The sequence below is a fragment of the Nerophis lumbriciformis genome, linkage group LG20, assembly GCF_033978685.3.
Source record: "Nerophis lumbriciformis linkage group LG20, RoL_Nlum_v2.1, whole genome shotgun sequence".
NCBI lineage: Eukaryota > Metazoa > Chordata > Actinopteri > Syngnathiformes > Syngnathidae > Nerophis > Nerophis lumbriciformis.
In genome coordinates this window covers 40,392,501-40,411,975 of record NC_084567.2, presented here as the reverse complement: position 1 = coordinate 40,411,975, position 19,475 = coordinate 40,392,501, and the positions used below count along the sequence as shown (strand labels likewise).

At 39.7% G+C, this 19,475-nt stretch overlaps 1 protein-coding gene across 7 annotated transcripts in view; it reads right to left on the bottom strand.

Moving 5' to 3' along the window:
* Positions 1 to 19,475, bottom strand: part of grin1a (glutamate receptor, ionotropic, N-methyl D-aspartate 1a) — a 179,563-nt gene that overhangs the window by 84,625 nt on the left and 75,463 nt on the right. For 4 of the 7 annotated variants that reach the window (XM_061980878.2, XM_061980881.2, XM_061980883.2 and 1 more), the window contains exons 4-7: positions 16,198 to 16,260; positions 15,279 to 15,376; positions 9,399 to 9,520; positions 5,939 to 6,113 (exon numbers count right to left, since the gene is read on the bottom strand). In XM_061980878.2, coding sequence (XP_061836862.2) covers positions 5,939 to 6,113; positions 9,399 to 9,520; positions 15,279 to 15,376; positions 16,198 to 16,260 — 458 coding nt within the window. The remainder of the gene's footprint in view (positions 1 to 5,938; positions 6,114 to 9,398; positions 9,521 to 15,278; positions 15,377 to 16,197; positions 16,261 to 19,475) is intronic. The other 3 variants (XM_061980882.2, XM_061980884.2, XM_061980877.2) reach the window with 1 other exon arrangement.

Sequence of the window (19,475 nt, the reverse complement as noted above, 5' to 3'; positions counted from 1 at the left end):
AGCATTCAATCAGTCATTATTGTGAGGTTTTGTATTAGTGTTCCTATTTTTTCTCTAAATTAGGCCCCCCTAGGCAAAATAATTGGCCAGGCCTGACCTAGAGGCAATCAGCTTGACATCATTCATGAGCAACAAAGGTATCGAAATATTGTACCGTTTGATTTTACGTGACTCGGTACCCGTTGGTACACACCAGGGGTCGGCAACCCGCGGCTCCGGAGCCGCATGCGGCTCTTTGATCATTCCGATGTGGCTCAGCCGCATACTTGCCGACCCCCCCCCCGATTTTCCCGGGAGACTTCCGAATTTCAGTGCCTCCCGCAGAAAACTCCCGGGATTAACATTCTCCGATCTTCACCCTTACAATAATAATAAGGGAAGCCCAGCTGACAGGTGAGTAGATTGCCCAGCTGGGGCTAATTATTGTCAGATTGTAGCTGGGTTTTTTTTTTACCCTTCGCGTTCATATTTCGCTGTGTTTGTTGCATTTTTTGTGCGTTTGGCTTGATTGTAAAATATGTCGATGGAAAGGGGGTGTGGCATTCATATATTGTTAATATTCAGTGTTTTATCGTTCATGGTTAATATTGTGAATCCCAAATTCTTTATTTTCATGTACATTTTGGGTGTCTCATTCAGTAAAAAAATGTTAAATTCCATACCGTTTTTAGCATTCAATCAGTCATTATTGTGAGGTTTTGTATTAGTGTTCCTAAAAATAGATATACCGGTCCCCAGACACATTTTTTTCTCTAAATTTGGCCCCCCCGAGGCAAAATAATTGGCCAGTCCTGACCTAGAGGCACTCAGCTTGACATCATTCATGAGCAACAAAGGTATCGAAATATTGTACCGTTTGATTTTACGTGACTCGGTACCTGTTGGTACACACCAGGGGTCGGCAACCCGCGGCTCCGGAGCCGCATCCGGCTCTTTGATCATTCTGATGTGGCTCAGCCGCATACTTGCCGACCCCCCCGATTTTCCCGGGAGACTTCCGAATTTCAGTGCCTCCCGCAGAAAACTCCCGGGATTAACATTCTCCGATCTTCACCCTTACAATAATAATAAGGGAAGCCCAGCTGACAGGTGAGTAGATTGCCCAGCTGGGGCTAATTATTGTCAGATTGTAGCTGGGTTTTTTTTTTTACCCTTCGCGGTCATATTTCGCTGTGTTTGTTGCATTTTTTGTGCGTTTCGCTTGATTGTAAAATATGTCGATGGAAAGGGGGTATGGCATTCATGTATTGTTAATATTCAGTGTTTTATCGTTCATGGTTAATATTGTGAATCCCAATTTCTTTATTTTCATGTACATTTTGGGTGTCTCATTCAGTAAAAAAATGTTGAATTCCATCCCGTTTTTAGCATTCAATCAGTCATTATTGTGAGGTTTTGTATTAGTGTTCCTAAAAATAGATATACCGGTCCCCAGACACATTTTTTTCTCTAAATTTGGCCCCCCGAGGCAAAATAATTGGCCAGGCCTGACCTAGAGGCAATCAGCTTGACATCATTCATGAGCAACAAAGGTATCGAAATATTGTACCGTTTGATTTTACGTGACTCGGTACCTGTTGGTACACACCAGGGGTCGGCAACCCGCGGCTCCGGAGCCGCATGCGGCTCTTTGATCATTCTGATGTGGCTCAGCCGCATACTTGCCGACCCCCCCGATTTTCCCGGGAGACTTCCGAATTTCAGTGCCTCCCGCAGAAAACTCCCGGGATTAACATTCTCCGATCTTCACCCTTACAATAATAATAAGGGAAGCCCAGCTGACAGGTGAGTAGATTGCCCAGCTGGGGCTAATTATTGTCAGATTGTAGCTGTTTTTTTTTTTTACCCTTCGCGTTCATATTTCGCTGTGTTTGTTGCATTTTTTGTGCGTTTGGCTTGATTGTAAAATATGTCGATGGAAAGGGGGTGTGGCATTCATATATTGTTAATATTCAGTGTTTTATCGTTCATGGTTAATATTGTGAATCCCAAATTCTTTATTTTCATGTACATTTTGGGTGTCTCATTCAGTAAAAAAATGTTGAATTCCATCCCGTTTTTAGCATTCAATCAGTCATTATTGTGAGGTTTTGTATTAGTGTTCCTAAAAATAGATATACCGGTCCCCAGACACATTTTTTTCTCTAAATTTGGCCCCCCGAGGCAAAATAATTGGCCAGGCCTGACCTAGAGGCAATCAGCTTGACATCATTCATGAGCAACAAAGGTATGGAAATATTGTACCGTTTGATTTTACGTGACTCGGTACCCGTTGGTACACACCAGGGGTCGGCAACCCGCGGCTCCGGAGCCGCATACTTGCCGACCCCCCCGATTTTCCCGGGAGACTTCCGAATTTCAGTGCCTCCCGCAGAAAACTCCCGGGATTAACATTCTCCGATCTTCACCCTTACGATAATAATAAGGGAGTGCCATGATGGTACAGCATTGAACGCCCTTTACAATCTGTTTTAACAGCGTGCCAGCCCAGCCTCTTGTTATATGCATTTTCTGCTTGCACACGAAAGTGACAGCAAGGCATACTTGGTCAACAGCCACACAGGTTACACTGACAGTGGCCATATAAAACAACTTTAACACTCTTACTAATAATGCGCCACACTTTGAACCAAAACCAAACAAGAATGACAAACACATTTCGGGAGAACAACATAAACACAACAGAACAAATACCCAGAATCCCATGCAGCCCTGACTCTTCCGGGCTACATTATACACCCCTGCTACCACCAAACCCCGCCCCCACCCCAACCCTGCTCCCTCACACATCAACCCCCCCGCCCCCTCTGTGCGTCGGTTGAGGTGGGCGGGGTTTGGTAGCGGGGTGTATAATGTAGCCCTGAAGAGTGTTGCGTTTTGGACCAGTTGTTCCTCCCAGGGAATTCAAGTCACAATTCGCTCCCAAGTTCTTTCCGACACTTAAAGCTGAGTTGAAAAACCACCAGAGACAGAATAGGTATTTTGTTGTATATTCTCAAAGCTTTGCCAATATACATTTTGATTGAGACCAGTCTAACCCTCGAACATTCTATCGCGCACACCCAAAATGGTCTGTCTTCCCAACGCCAAAAACCTCTCTCTCGTCCCATCTCTGTAGACATAACAAAATGCTAGTCTAAACACATTCCAAAGAACTCAAGGTTTACACACATAGTATACTTGCTGACAGAGCATCAAGAGAATAAATGGAAAACACGAGCTGTGTTCAAATATGACTAAGAAATGAAAGAAGTACAACTTAAATTCAGATATATGTAAATATCTGCCTCCGACAAGAGTTAGGGCTGCATTGGATTCTGGGTATTTGTTCTGTTGTGTTTATGTTGTGTTACGGTGCAGATGTTCTCCTGAAATGTGTTTGTCATTCTTGTTTGGTGTGGGTTCACAGTGTGGCGCATTATTAGTAAGAGTGTTAAAGTTTTTTATACCGCCACCGTCAGTGTAACCTGTGTGGTTGTTGACCAAGTATGCCTTGCTGTCACTTACGTGGGCAAGCAGAAGCCCCATATATCGTGTGGCTAGACTGGCACGCTGGTTGTAGTGGGTGCCAAATGTTGTACCATCACGGCAATCGGGATGGTTGTATGGTATGACACTGTCAAGCGCCGATCATATAAAACCCCCGGGCCGCACTAACATTCAATTTTCATATTAAGGTGTGGGCCGCGTGTCTGAGACCCTTGGTTTATACATAGTAGTGATGGGTTGATGAGGCGTCATGAAGCGTTTCGACACATTGCAAAACTGTATTGATACTGTGTCGATACTGTGTCACTAAATACTGACATCTGCTGGACATTAAAAATCCCTACAGGCAACCTATGGACCGACTCAACTGACACTGATTTGATGCCCTAGTACAGGGGTCACCAACCTTTTTGAAACCAAAAACTACTTCTTGGGTACTGATTAATACGAAGGGCTACCAGTTTGATACACACTTAAATAAATAAATATATTGTCATTTGTAAGTTACACGTACGTGTGATTTAAACAAGAATAGCTAAATAAATAAATTTATATATATAAAAAAATTGGTATTTCTGTCTGTCATTCCGTCATACATTTATTTTTCTTTTACAGAAGGTTTTTTGTAGAGAATAAATGATGAAAAAAACACTTAATTCAACGGTTTAAAAGAGGAGAAAACACGAAAAAAATTAAAATAAAATTTTGAAACAGAGTTTATCTTCAATTTCGACTCTTTAAAATTCAAAATTCAACCGACAAAAAGAAGAGAAAAACTAGCTAATTTGAATCTTTTTGAAAAAATTAAAAAAGAATTTATGGAACATCATTAGTAATTTTTCCTGATTAAGATACATTTTAGAATTTTGATGACATGTTTTAAATTGGTTAAAATCCAATCTGCACTTTGTTAGAATATTTAACAAATTGGACCAAGCTATATTTCTAACAAAGACAAATCAGTATTTCTTCTAGATTTTCCAGAACAAAAATTTTAAAAGAAATTCAAAATACTTTGAAATAAGATTTAAATTTACAGATTTTCTAGATTTGCCAAAATATTTTTTTTGAATTTTAATCATAGTAAGTTTGAAGAAATATTTCACAAATATTCTTCGTCAAAAAACCAGAAACTAAAATATTTATTATTCTTTACAATAAAAAATAAATAGATGTACTTGAACATTGATTTAAATTGTCAGGAAAGAAGAGGAAGAAATTTAAAAGGTAAAAAGGTATATTTGTTTAAAAATCCTAAAATCATTTTTAAGGTTGTATTTTTTTCTCTAAAATTGTATTTCTAAAAGTAATAAGAAGCAAAGTAAAAAATAAATGAATTTATTTAAACAAGTGAAGACCCATCCATCCATCCATTTTCTACCGCTTATTCCAAGTGAAGACCAAGTCTTTAAAATATTTTCTTGGATTTTCAAATTCTATTTGAGTTTTGTCTCTTTTAGAATTAAAAATGTCGAGCAAAGCGAGACCAGCTTGCTAGTAAATAAATCAAATTTAAAAAATAGAGGCAGCTCACTGGTAAGTGCTGCTCTTTGAGCTATTTTTAGAACAGGCGAGCGGGCGACTGATTTGGTCCTTACGGGCTACCTGGTGACCGCGGGCACCGCGTTGGTGACCCCTGCCCTAGTATATACAATAATATAAACCAAGTCATTGTATTTCATTTAGGATTATTTCATATCTTCATTTAAATAAAAATATATTTTTATCTTTTTTAGATACAGTCAATAAATAATGTGAACATGTATCATAACATGGAAATCTAAGAGAACGTGTTGTGGATGATTGTGGACTGGGAATTTTTTTAATTTTATTTTTTTACACATTTTTATTAAAAAAAAAAAAAAAAAAGTTTTTCCGACGTATTACATTTTAGACGATTTTTCTTAGTTATTATTTCTCCGGCTGTAAAAAAGACCCGCTCACAGGGCACAGAGGAGGCGTCAGTGCGACACAGTTCGCGTATCGGTCACGTGACCAAAACAGCTCATGGTCGGTCACGTGACTTTCTAAAAGCGGTACGCGCACCGACACAGGGTTTTGCTCTATGAGCTCGACGCATGCGCCGATGCATCGGTGTTGCCGGACCCATCACTAGTTTATACATAGCACAAAGCAAGAAAAAAACTTTGTATGCAGTGTTATTTCATTTTAAATTTCAAAATATGTTTGTGGCTCCCATTGTTTTCTTTAATTTGTGAAACTGGACAAAATGGCTCTTTGACTGGTAAAGGTTGCCGACCCCTGGTACACACAGAATTCTGTTGTACCTACAAAAGTGGTACCCGTCCCGGACGAGTAGTAGCATTATTTGTACCTACAAAAGTGGTACCCGTCCCGGACGAGTAGTAGCATTATTATTGTTAGTAAATGAACACTCTTCTGTAATCATGAATGCAGAAACGAAAGAAAATGCCACAAATGTGTGTACCGTTTGAAGAGAGGCCCTGTTTTCCAGATGTTGGTGTTGCCCACACATCCCTTTGGCGGCTCTGTGATGTTTTCCTTCTCAAAGAGCTCCTGGATGGACTGCGCCACCACCGCCACCGCGTCATTGATGTGAGCCGACTCATTCTTCCCGTTAATGAGCTGCAGGCCGATAAGACCTACGACCAGTCCCGCAAAAAAAAAAAGAGGCAATTACTCGTCCGTGCAAAGTGCTGCTCTCTTAGGATCCTTTTGCAATGCTCCAAGTGTGGCCAAAACTTATAGGGCCTCCGGTTTAGACATCCTGAATAAAAAGGTCCACATCAGCAGCCACAGAAATAAATATATTTCAGTTCTGTTTTTTTAGTTTTTTTGGCGACTGATGACCTTTTTACAGCATGTGTAAAGAGTCCCTTGAAGTTGGATTTGAATGTATTCCTTTCCTGTTATGCTTAACTGGGGGACGGAGGGGGGGGGGGGGGGGAAGGTGGTCAGGCAAACTAATCCTTGTGTTACTGGTACTGGCTAAACAAAGCAGGAATCCAACTTCAGCTAAGTTTTCTGATTGCAAGAAAGGTCCAAGCGACTTCTGCAAGAAGCCGCAGTGGAGGTGAGAGAGACGAGGACACAATGGAAAAAAAATGAAATAATAATTGTTTGCACTAAGGCGGGGGTCAGCAACCCGCGGCTCTTTAGTGCCGCCCTAGTGGCTCCCTGGAGCATTTTTAAATTAGGATTAAAAATGGAAAAAGATGGGGGCGAAAAATACGTTTTTTGTTTTAGTATGTTTTTTGTTTGAGGACAAACACGACACAAACCTTCCCAATTGTTAGAACTACCACTGTTTAATATGTTTATGCTTCACTAGTTGGTGAACATCGTTTTGTCCTACTAATTTCGGCGGTTCTTGAACTCACCATAGTATGGACTGTGTGACGCAACAGTTTGTTTACATGTAAAATCTTCCACTCCTTTTTTGTCTCATTTTGCCCACCAAAAGTTGTATACTGTGCGTGAATGCACAAAGGTGAGCTTCTAAGTAGCCTCTGATTTACTAATGGTTTCTAATGTTGTAAATATGGGTAGAATAAATATTACATTTCAACATTTCTGTCAACAAAGATTTGCATCAGCCTGCGACACTTAGTCATTTTGATAGTAGGCTAATATAGTTAATATAGACACTTACATCATGTGTTGTCTTCATTATAGCACTAATATAAGACTTTTGAAGTCATTTTGATAGTAGGCAATTATTGCTAATATAGACACTTACACCAATGTGTTGCCTTCATTAATAAACGTATATAAGACTTTTAAAGTAATTTTGATAGTAGGCTAATAGAGATAGTATAGACACTTACATCATGTGTTGTCTTCATTTCAACACTTACACAAGACTTTTAAAGTCATTTTGATAGTAGGCTATTATAGCTAATATAGACATTTACGTCATGTGTTGTCGTCATTATAACACTTATATAAGACATTTAAAGTAATTTTGATAGTAGGCTACTATAGTTAATATAGACACTTACATCATGTGTTGCCTTCATTATTAAACTTATATAATACTTTTAAAGTAATTTTGATAGTAGGCTAATATAGTTGATATAGACACTTACATAATGTGTCGCCTTCATTATAACACTTATATACAACTTTTAAAGTGATTTTGATAGTAGGCTAATATAGTTGATATAGACACTTACGTCATGTGTTGCTTTCATTATAACACTAATATAAGACTTTTAAAGTAATCTTGATAGTAGGCTATTATGGCTAATATAGACACTTACATCATGTGTTGCCTTCATTATAACACTTATATAAGACTTTTAAAGTCATTTTGATAGTAGGCTAATATAGCTAATATAGACACTTAAATCATGTGTTGCCTTCATTATAACACTTATATACAACTTTTAAAGTCATTTTGATAGTAGGCTAATATAGTTGATATAGACACTTACGTCATGTGTTGCTTTCATTATAACACTAATATAAGACTTTTAAAGTAATCTTGATAGTAGGCTATTATGGCTAATATAGACACTTACATCATGTGTTGCCTTCATTATAACACTTATAAAAAACTTTTAAAGTCATTTTGATAGTAGGCTAATATAGCTAATACAGACACTTACGTCATGTGTTGCTTTCATTATAACACTAACATGAGACTTTTAAAGTAATCTTGATAGTAGGCTATTATAGCTAATATAGACACTTACATCATGTGTTGTCTTCATTATAACACTTATATACGACTTTTAAAGTAATTTTGATAGTAGGCTAATATAGCTAATATAGACACTTACATCATGTGTTGCCTTCATTATAACACTTATGTACAACTTTTAAAGTCATTTTGATAGTAGGCTAATATAGTTGATATAGACACTTACGTCATGTGTGGCCTTCATTATAACACTTATATACAACTTTTAAAGTGATTTTGATAGTTGGCTAATATAGTTGATATAGACACTTACGTCATGTGTTGTCTTCATTATAACACTAATATAAGACTTTTAAAGTAATTTTGATAGTAGGCTATTATAGCTAATATAGACACTTACATCATGTGTTGTCTTCATTTTAACACTTATATAAGACTTTTAAAGTAATTTTGATAGTAGGCTATTATAGCTAATATAGACACTTACATTATGTGTTGTCTTCATTATAACACTAATATAAGACTTTTGAAGTCATTTTGATAGTAGGCTATTATAGCTAATACAGACACTTACGTCATGTGTTGCCTTCATTATAACACTTATATACAACTTTTAAAGTCATTTTCATAGTAGGCTATTATAGCTAATATAGACACTTACATCATGTGTGGCCTTCATTATAACACTTATATAAAACTTTTAAAGTCATTTTCATAGTAGGCTATTATAGCTAATATAGACACTTACACCATGTGTTGCCTTCCTTATAAAACGTATATAAGACTTTTAATTTTTTGCGGCTCCAGACAAATTAGCTTTTTTGTATTTTTGGTCCAATATCTCAACATTTTGGGTTGCCGACCCCCGCACCCAGGGGGAATCTGAGAGGTAGGAGTGAGACAGTGTTTGTGAGCACATTGTGATTAAATGTGAGAGAAACTGAATAAATGATGAACAGGAAAATCTTACCATTCTACCAGTTGCAAAACTCTTCCTTTATAGATCATTAGAAACCAGGACATTAATATGGCAGAATTGCATAATGAAAAGCCAGGAGAGACAAAAAAACAAGAAGGAGCACTGAACACAACACATTTAAACCTTTAAACACGCCGTGCTTAAACGTTTAAACGCTCAGCCATCACACACACTGGTTCCACGGTGAATCATGTAACGCGTCCACGCTTAATCTCACTAATCTGTGTGTTTGTTACGCTCTGGCCTCCGAGTGAGGTTAACTCGGGCGTTTGCCAGAGGCTTCGGCCCGGGTGATGGACGTACCGTCTGGCGCCTCGCTCAGCGCTTTACCCGACATCTCCCGCTCGCCCACCAGCCACACGTAGCCGGAGCCCGTCATGTTGAGGAAGCGGGCGGCCTTGTACACGGCGGCGGCGTCTTCCTCGCTGGCACAACGGGACAAAAGACACCAAGGAGCAAAAAGTTAAGTAAAACAAAAAGATCCAGTATTAAGAATGAGTAAATACAGTATTAATAAAATGCTAAACAGACAGTAACTACATTGTTTCCTATACATAAACCTGGGCCGATAACATATTTTTGCAGATAAACTATATTTCTGTCATGTCTGTGTAATCATGTTTTGTTTTAAGTCGTGTTTTGTTTAGTTTTAGGACTCTTTAGTTTCTGTCTTTTCACTCCCTTGTCTTGTTTCCATGATTACCCCATTAGTTTCACCTGTTCCACGTTTGGACTCATTGTGCACTCTTGATTGTCACCATAGCAACCCATTAGTTTTCACCTGTCACGTCACGCACCTGTTTCACGTCTTGAGTCACGCACTTGTTTTCGTTAATCATGTCTGTAGTATTTAAGTTCAGTGTTTTTCAGTTTGTCTTTCTGACGACCTCACCACATTTATGCTCTGTCCATTCTTTCCATGTCCATTCTTCATGCAACTATTTTTGTCCAAGCCAAGTAAGTTTTTGTTCCATGTTTATAGTCTTTTTGGTTTCATAGTTTGTTCTCCATCGCGTGGACATCGGGGGCGGTACCACTGGATTGGCAGACCGGGGTGGTGGTTCCTCTCTTTAAGAAGGGGAACCGGAGGGTGTGTTCTAACTATCGTGAGATCACACTCCTCAGCCTTCCCGGTAAGGTCTATTCAGGTGTACTGGAGAGGAGGCTATGCCGGATAGTCGAACCTCGGATTCAGGAGGAACAGTGTGGTTTTCGTCCTGGTTGTGGAACTGTGGACCAGCTCTATACTCTCGGCAGGGTCCTTGCGGGTGCATGGGAGTTTGCCCAACCAGTCTACATGTGTTTTGTGGACTTGGAGAAGGCATTCGACCGTGTCCCTCGGGAAGTCCTGTGGGGAGTGCTCAGAGAGTATGGGGTATCGGACTGTCTGATTGTGGCAGTCCGCTCCCTGTATGATCAGTGCCAGAGCTTGGTCCGCATTGCCGGTAGTAAGTCGGACACGTTTCCAGTGAGGGTTGGACTCCGCCAAGGCTGCCCTTTGTCACCGATTCTGTTCATAACTTTTATGGACAGAATTTCTAGGCGCAGTCAAGGCGTTGAGGGGATCTGGTTTGGTGGCTGCAGGATTAGGTCTCTGCTTTTTGCAGATGATGTGGTCCTGATGGCTTCATCTGGCCAGGATCTTCAGCTCTCACTGGATCGGTTCGCAGCTGAGTGTGAAGCGACTGGGATGAGAATCAGCACCTCCAAGTCCGAGTCCATGGTTCTCGCCCGGAAAAGTGTGGAGTGCCATCTCCGGGTTGGGGAGGAGATTTTGCCCCAAGTGGAGGAGTTCAAGTACCTCGGAGTCTTGTTCACGAGTGAGGGAAGAGTGGATCGTGAGATCGACAGGCGGATCGGTACGGCGTCTTCAGTAATGCGGACGATGTATCGGTCCGTTGTGGTGAAGAAGGAGCTGAGCCGGAAGGCAAAGCTCTCAATTTACCGGTCGATCTACGTTCCCATCCTCACCTATGGTCATGAGCTTTGGGTTATGACCGAAAGGACAAGATCACGGGTACAAGCGGCCGAAATGAGTTTCCTCCGCCGAGTGGCGGGGCTCTCCCTTAGAGATAGGGTGAGAAGCTCTGCCATCCGGGAGGAGCTCAAAGTAAAGCCGCTGCTCCTCCACATGGAGAGGAGCCAGATGAGGTGGTTCGGGCATCTGGTCAGGATGCCACCCGAACGCCTCCCTAGGGAGGTGTTTAGGGCACGTCCGACCGGTAGGAGGCCGCGGGGAAGACCCAGGACACGTTGGGAAGACTATGTCTCCCGGCTGGCTTGGGAGCGCCTCGGGGTCCCCCGGGAGGAGCTGGATGAAGTGGCTGGGGAGAGGGAAGTCTGGGCTTCCCTGCTTAGGCTGCTGCCCCCGCGACCCGACCTCGGATAAAGCGGAAGAAGATGGATGGATGGATGGAGTTTGTTCTCCGCCATTGTGCGTGCCTTTCGTTTGTACTTTTTTGCTATAGTCTTTTGGTTTCATAGTTTATTCTCCGCCTCTGTGCGCGCTTTTTGTTTGATCCTTTTTTTTAAATTTATAGTTAATAAATAAATCATGTACCTTCATTCCCGTCTCGCCCGTGCCAACTTTCCGTTGCATCCCGGAAAAGCAAACACCCAGGACCAAGTCATGACAATTTCGGACTATAAACCACTACTTTTTTCCCAAGCTTTGAACCCTGCGGCTTATAGAAAGGTGCGGCTAATCTATGGATTTTTTTCCCCCTAACTGCTGAGTTATGGAATGGATTAAAGGAGAACTGCACTTTTTTTTTTTTAGAATTTTGCGGGGTCGCATTTTACTGCATGGATCGTTCTCTCAAAATGCAGATGGAACTCCGGAAGGCAAAGTGCAGGTAAGAAAATTATTTGTTGATAAATCAACAGGCATAAGAATCAAAAAGTAGACGTCGTTAACTGTTGCGTAGTGCAAACAAAAAAAAAGACAGACAGTGTGTGGTGAAAAACAGGAATTTGTAGCTCTCTGATTACTGACCGGGAGCAGGTGAGCTGCTAATCAGAGGTAGGTGAAACTAATTTGCACCCATGGCAAAACAAACAGGAGCTGAGGGAGTCAAAAAACTAAACAAAAAGATCCGGTGAAGTACAATTTAGAGAGAAAGTAAGTCATTAAGAATGAGTAAACACAGTATTAATAAAATGCTAAACAGACAGTCACTACATTGTTTCCTATACATAAACCTGGGCCGATAACATATTTTTGCAGATAAACTATATTTCGGACTACTTTTTTCCCAAGCTTTGAACCCTGCGGCTTATAGAAAGGTGCGGCTAATCTATTGATTTTTCTCCCCTAACTGCTGAGTAATGGAATGGATTAAAGGGGAACTGCACTTTTTTTTTTCTAAATGTTGCTGTAATGACGGGGTCCGCATTTTACTGCGTGGATCGTTCTCCCAAAATGCAGATGGAACTCCGGAGGCAAAGTGCAGGTAAGGAAATGAATTATTGTCTATGAATCAACAGGCATAGGAATCAAAAAGTAGACGTCGTTAACTGTTGCGTAGTGCAAATAATAGAGAATAGAGAATAAGTAGCTCTCTGATTAGTGCCCGGGAGCAGGTGAGCGTGCCGAGCAGGTGAAACTAATTTGCACTCATGGCAAAAACAACCCAGGGGTGCACAAAACAGAAACTGAGAGAATCAAAAAACTAAACAAAAAGATCCGGTGAAGTACAATTTAGAGAGAAAGTAAATCATTAAGAATGAGTAAACACAGTATTAATAAAATGCTAAACAGACAGTAACTACGTTGTTTCCTATACATAAACCTGGGCCGATAACATATTTTTGCAGATAAACTATATTTCGGACTACTTTTTTCCCAAGCTTTGAACCCTGCGGCTTATAGAAAGGTGCGGCTAATCTATGGATTTTTCTCCCCTAACTGCTGAGTAATGGAATGGATTAAAGGGGAACTGCACTTTTTTTTTCTAAATGTTGCTGTAATGACGGGGATTGTGTCGATCGTTCTCCCAAAATGCAGATGGAACTCCGGAGGCAAAGTGCAGGTAAGGAAATGATTTATTGTCTATGAATCAACAGGCATAGGAATCAAAAAGTAGACGTCGTTAACTGTTGCGTAGTGCAAATAATAGAGAATAGAGAATAAGTAGCTCTCTGATTAGTGCCCGGTAGCAGGTGAGCGTGCAGGTGAAACTAATTTGCACCCATGGCAAAAACAACCCAGGGGTGCACAAAACAGAAACTGAGGGAGTCAAAAAACTAAACAAAAAGATCCGGTGAAGTACAATTTAGAGAGAAAATAAGTAATTAAGAATGAGTAAACACAGTATTAATAAAATGCTAAACAGACAGTAACTACATTGTTTCCTATACATAAACCTGGGCCGATAACATATTTTTGCAGATAAACTATATTTCGGACTACTTTTTTCCCAAGCTTTGAACCCTGCGGCTTATAGAAAGGTGCGGCTAATCTATGGATTTTTCTCCCCTAACTGCTGAGTTATGGAATGGATAAAAGGGGAACTGCACTTTTTTTTTCTCTAAATGTTGCTGTAATGACGGGGTCCGCATTTCACTGCGTGGATCGTTCTCCCAAAATGCAGATGGAACTCCGGAGGCAAAGCGCAGGTAAGGAAATGATTTATTGTCTATGAATCAACAGGCATGGGAATCAAAAAGTAGACGTCGTTAACTGTTGCGTAGTGCAAATAATAGAGAATAGAGAATAAGTAGCTCTCTGATTAGTGCCCGGGAGCAGGTGAGCGTGCCGAGTAGGCAGAGGTGGGTAGAGTAGCCAGAAATTGTACTCAAGTAAGAGTACTGTTACTTTAGAGATTTATTACTCAAGTAAAAGTAATGAGTAGTCACCCAAATATTTACTTGAGTAAAAGTAAAAAGTATGTTGTGAAAAAACTACTCAAGTACTGAGTAACTGATGAGTAACATACACACACATATCATATATATATATATATATATATATATATATATATATATATATATATATATATATATATATATATATATATATATATATTCATTGATATATACAGTATATCATTTATATTTATTTATTTTGCCGTTTTTGTTTACATGTTAAAGGTGTTTTAATGAATATACATGCATGTTTAACACATATAGATTCCTTTCTTTCATGAAGACAAGAATATAAGTTGGTGTATTACCTGATTGTGATGACTTGCATTGATTGTAATCAGATAGCAGTGCTTAACGTCCACGTTTTCAAATGCAGGAGAAAAAAAGTTCCTCCTTTCTGTCTAATACCACATGAAAGTGGTTGGTTTTTGGTATCTTATTTGTCCAGCTTCCATATTCGTTTTCACACACTTTACAAGAAATACATTGGCGGAAAATTCCGTAGCTTGCTAGCTTGTTTGCGCTGGCTTTCGGAGACTCTTATTTTGAAAGCGCAGGCGCGATGGAGCGGCACTTTTATTGTGAAGACAGGAACTGTGCAGTCAGTCTTTAGGCTTTTGACGGGATGTACGTTTGAAATAAAAAAGTGTCTTTTTTCCTTCACACTTTTGATTGATTGATTGAAACTTGTATTAGTAGATTGCACAGTACAGTACATATTCCGTACAATTGACCACTAAATGGTAACACCCCAATAAGTTTTTCAACTTGTTTAAGTCAGGTCATGTGACCGCCTGGCTCTGTTTGATTGGTCCAACGTCACCAGTGACTGCATCTGATTGGTGGAACGGAGTGAAACGTCACCAGTAACGCAGGCACTTTGAAGGTCTGTCTGACAGACCAAAACAAACAAAGCGTGCATTAACAGATGGATAAAAATTAGTAGCGAGTAGCGAGCTGAATGTAGATAAAAGTAGCGGAGTAAAAGTAGCGTTTCTTCTCTATAAATATACTCAAGTAAAAGTAAAAGTAAGTTGCATTAAAACTACTCTTAGAAGTACAATTTATCCCAAAAGTTACTCAAGTAGATGTAACGGAGTAAATGTAGCGCGTTACTACCCACCTCTGCGAGTAGGTGAAACTAATTTGCAATCTGGGTGTCTCATTCAGTATTAGTGTTCCTAAAAATAGATATACCGGGCCCCAGACACATTTTTTTTCTCTAAATTTGGCCCCGGAGTCGAAATAATTGCCCAGGCCTGGTCTAAATGCCGCTGTGTGGGAGAAATGAATGTTGCATTTTGGGTAAAGTCTCACCTGGCGGAAAGGATGATGACCCGAGCCTCCAGTTCTTTGGCCTCCAGCAGCAGAGCCGTTAAGTTAGTATCCTGGCTGAACTGGAGGACTTTCTCTGCCTGTGATCGGGGGCACAAGAAAGGTCAAGCCAGCTACTTCCCCTCCCTCAGACACCATGATGTCTCTTTACCTGCTTGGTTTGAGCTTGGACGATTATAGTTTGAAAACGGTAGGGTAAAAAAAAAAAAAAAAAAAAACGATCCAGAGGGATATTCCGGCTGAATTTATAAAAAGGTACAAAAACTTTTTTTATTTTTGTTTTTTTTTTGTTTCTTTGTTTGGCATGCAAACTGAGGGTTATCAAGGCTTCAAAAAAAGGACGTGCATGTGTTAGGTAGGGGGGAAGAAATAGGTCAATGCAACCAGTAACTAAAAACGGGTGAAGGGGGTGAGAAAGTGGCGTTTTGCCTCAATGACAAAAAAAAAAGAACTTCTGTAAAGTGGGGAGGTGCTACAGAACAGGAGGAAGTAGCATTTTGGGGTCCCACACTGCCGGTTCTCCAAAGAAAAAGGCTTGCAAACTCTGTTTGTGTGTGAGTGACAGTTCAGAGGACATGCATTCCTTTTTTTTGAACGACAAAATGAAAATGACAAAAGCCAGGGCGCTGCTCGCTGATCTTTTTTCTTTCTTTTTTTTTTTCCTTGCTGAAAAAAATTAAAAGAGTTTTCATAGCAAAACCATTCTTCATGTAAACCACAGGGGGGATTCCTCAAATTAAAAAAGTAAAGAAATAAAAAAAAAAATAAAAAATAAAACACGTGCTACCAAGAAGGAGGGATGGGGGCATTTCTGGGTCGGCCGGTGACCGGTTGGGGCTGGTTTCTAGTTGCTACGTTTGGAGAGTTGGTGGGCGGCGTGCATTGACCATGCAAAATATACCTTAGGTCCTCGCTTGTTGTCATAGGACAGTTGGTCGAGGTTTTCATAGTTCCTTTTTTTATTCTGATGAGTAATGTGCACAGAGAAAATATGCAGACACAGAGAAGTATTATAAACAGTTGAAAATGGAGGGCAGCAAAGCATTCCAACAAATCTCCACTTGTGCTTCAAATTGGGATCTTTAACGGTGAGGCTTGCAAAGACATCAAGACTGCTCAGGAAAAAAACATTCTACAAAGCAGCAAATAGACTTTTACTAAGTCATCATTATAATTCAGCTACTTTGATTTATTTCAAACACAAAATTTGGCCACTTCCTGAACAATAACTATTGTAAAAACTACTATAAGGCGCACTTTAAATCCTTTCATTTTTTCTCAAGAAGCGCAAAATGGATCACATCATGGAGAAGCTTGCTGAAAAGGAAAATGTAATTGAATTTGAGGGCACCCTCACATATACACATTCTGTACATATACAAGTACATATGCATACTTACACTCATGCACATAATCACGTTTCATCAAACATATATTAACGTTGTTGCCCTAGGGTAAACTGGGTGTAACACATGGCACACTGACAAAGCTTAACCTATTGTGACTATAACAATCTACAAGGTTAATGTAGGTTGCTTCTCTTTCTCCCCCTCCATTTTTCTGCATTCTTTCGTATCTCAAGTTATCATTACGTATATGTATTGTTGCATTTAAACAACTGTATTGTTGATAATAAAGGTAAATTATTGGTATTGCTCATTATCAATAGCGCTATTTCTATTGGTATTTGTATTGATCCATTTGTAGTGTAATAATGCTCATTGTCATTTCTGTATTATTTTTTATTTTTCGCTAACTGCTTATTTGCTATTACTTTTACCATCATATTTGTACATGTCATATTTGCTGATGTTGCTCTATTGTTGTTGTTGTTGTTGTTTGCTGTTGTTGTTTTTGTCTCTCTGTCTAATCCCCCTCTTGTCCCCACAATTTCCCCCTCTGTCTTCTTTTTTTTTCTCTTTCTATCCCCTCCTGCTCCGGCCCGGCTGCACTAAATGATAATATAAATACATTTAATAAAGTCAAATACAAATAAGGCAACAAGAGAAGTATCCTACACTTCTCTTTTGTAAAGTAAATCTGAACAGCCGACATGGGCATCTACATCTACTATATGATTTGCCTGAGAAGCTGGACAGGACACAAAAAAAAAAAAAAAAAAAAAAAAAAAAAGAATTTGAGGGCACCCAGCATGGACGAATAGAACAGACAAGTCATTGTTTTGTCTGCTCGCGGAAAACAAACATCCTAATCTACGATTTGACCCCCTCGAATGGCCTTGACGCTGTGGAAACAGGACCAGGCTGTTCTGAAAAACACCCCCGAGGACACCTCAATGATGGACGCTTTTTAACCTCCCTCCCTCCTCAACGACACCTGGAGTCGAACTTTTGCAGATCGGCCTCAGTCTATAAAAAACTTTACATCATCACACCCGAGACAATTGGGCACACACACCCCCACGCCTTCACCACCGCTTGTTTCTCCTCGGGGTGATGGACGGCTGGCAGCGCTTCATAGCAGCAGTCGACCTCCAGGGCCCCAACTCCCCGCCCCTCTGTTGCGAGTTTGTCGTGATTAAATGTAACGTGTTTATGTGCGCATTGCATGGAGGTTTTTTCCCACTCCAGACTAGGCCCCCTTAGGAGCCCAGTCTAGATTGTATTTTTTTACTCCTCTTTTTCCCCAGCGTTTTACCTTTTCCCCATCTTTTACGGGACGCCTTATGGCGACCCATCAGCGTTCCTGTTCTGTAACCCTGTACACTGTTTGTTTGTCCGATCTTGAACGGGTTTGTGCTGAAAACAAAGTTTCATTGTACTTGTGCAATGACAATAAAGACCTATCTATCTATCTATCTATCTATCTATCTATCTATCTATCTATCTATCTATCTATCTATCTATCTATCTATCTATCTATCTAAAACTCGACAGTAGCGCCTTATAACCTAATGTACGGAACAATTCTGGTTGTGCTTACCGACCTCGAAGCTATTTTATTTGGTACATGCTGTAATGATAAGTGTGACCAGTAGATGGCAGTCACACATAAGAGATACGTGTGGACCGCAATATGACACAAGTAAACAACACCAAAATTGGTAGAATAATTATGTATAAGTTATCACACAACCATACTTGCCAACCTTGAGACCTCCGATTTCGGGAGGTGGGGTTGAGGGGGGGGGCGTGGTTGAGGGCGGGGGCGTGGTTAAGAGGGGAGGAGTATATTGACAGCTAGATTTCACCAAGTCAAGTATTTCAAACATATATATATATATATACATACATATACATATACATATACATACATATATATATATATATATATACATATATATATATATATATATATATATATATATATATATATATATATATATATATATATATATATATATATACATCCTGAAAATATGCAAACAAAACTGTGTTTAGATAATTGATACTTCAAACTTGCATAAATAAATCTTAAGGGATATAACATAACTTGGCTTCTGAGAGCCTCAAAATGTAATGAATAAAATGCTAAAGTTGTTGATAAACAAGCAATTATTTTAATAATTAAATATGGTCATTTTAAAATTAATTATTATGATCATTTAAAATTAATTATTTCCAATATGTTTATTTTAATGTATAATTCTATGGCTGGATGTAATAAGGAGTCAGAAAAAATACAAATAAAAATACAATAAATTTTTTTGTTTTTAGCAAAATATAGTAAAAATGTATTTAGTTTTTTTTAAATTAATAAATATAATTATTTATAGGTAAGATAAACATAATAATACAATGTATCTCTTGTCTGGATGATTTAGTTCTTGTCACCCTGTGGTCCTCACTCAGGTCCGCATGGAGCTGGAGGGGGCGTGGCCTCCAGCTACGGCTGAAAATCGGGAGATTTTCGGGAGAATATTTGTCCCGGGAGGATTTCGGGAGAGGCGCTGAATTTCGGGAGTCTCCCGGAAGATTCGGGAGGGTTGGCAAGTATGCACACAACTCTTATGCTTAAAGGCCGTTGTTATAGTTATTATCAATTGTGCTGAAGTTGTGCTTTTCTATCCGTGCAAAGGGACAACTTGCAATCTTGGATTGCGAGTCGTCTCGTATCAGTGTTTGTGTCCAGACCCGGCCTGCTGACTGCCAAGGGCAGACATCGAGTACCTTGACGCAGACAAATCAGAGAAAAGACGATATCACACCGTACCTCACC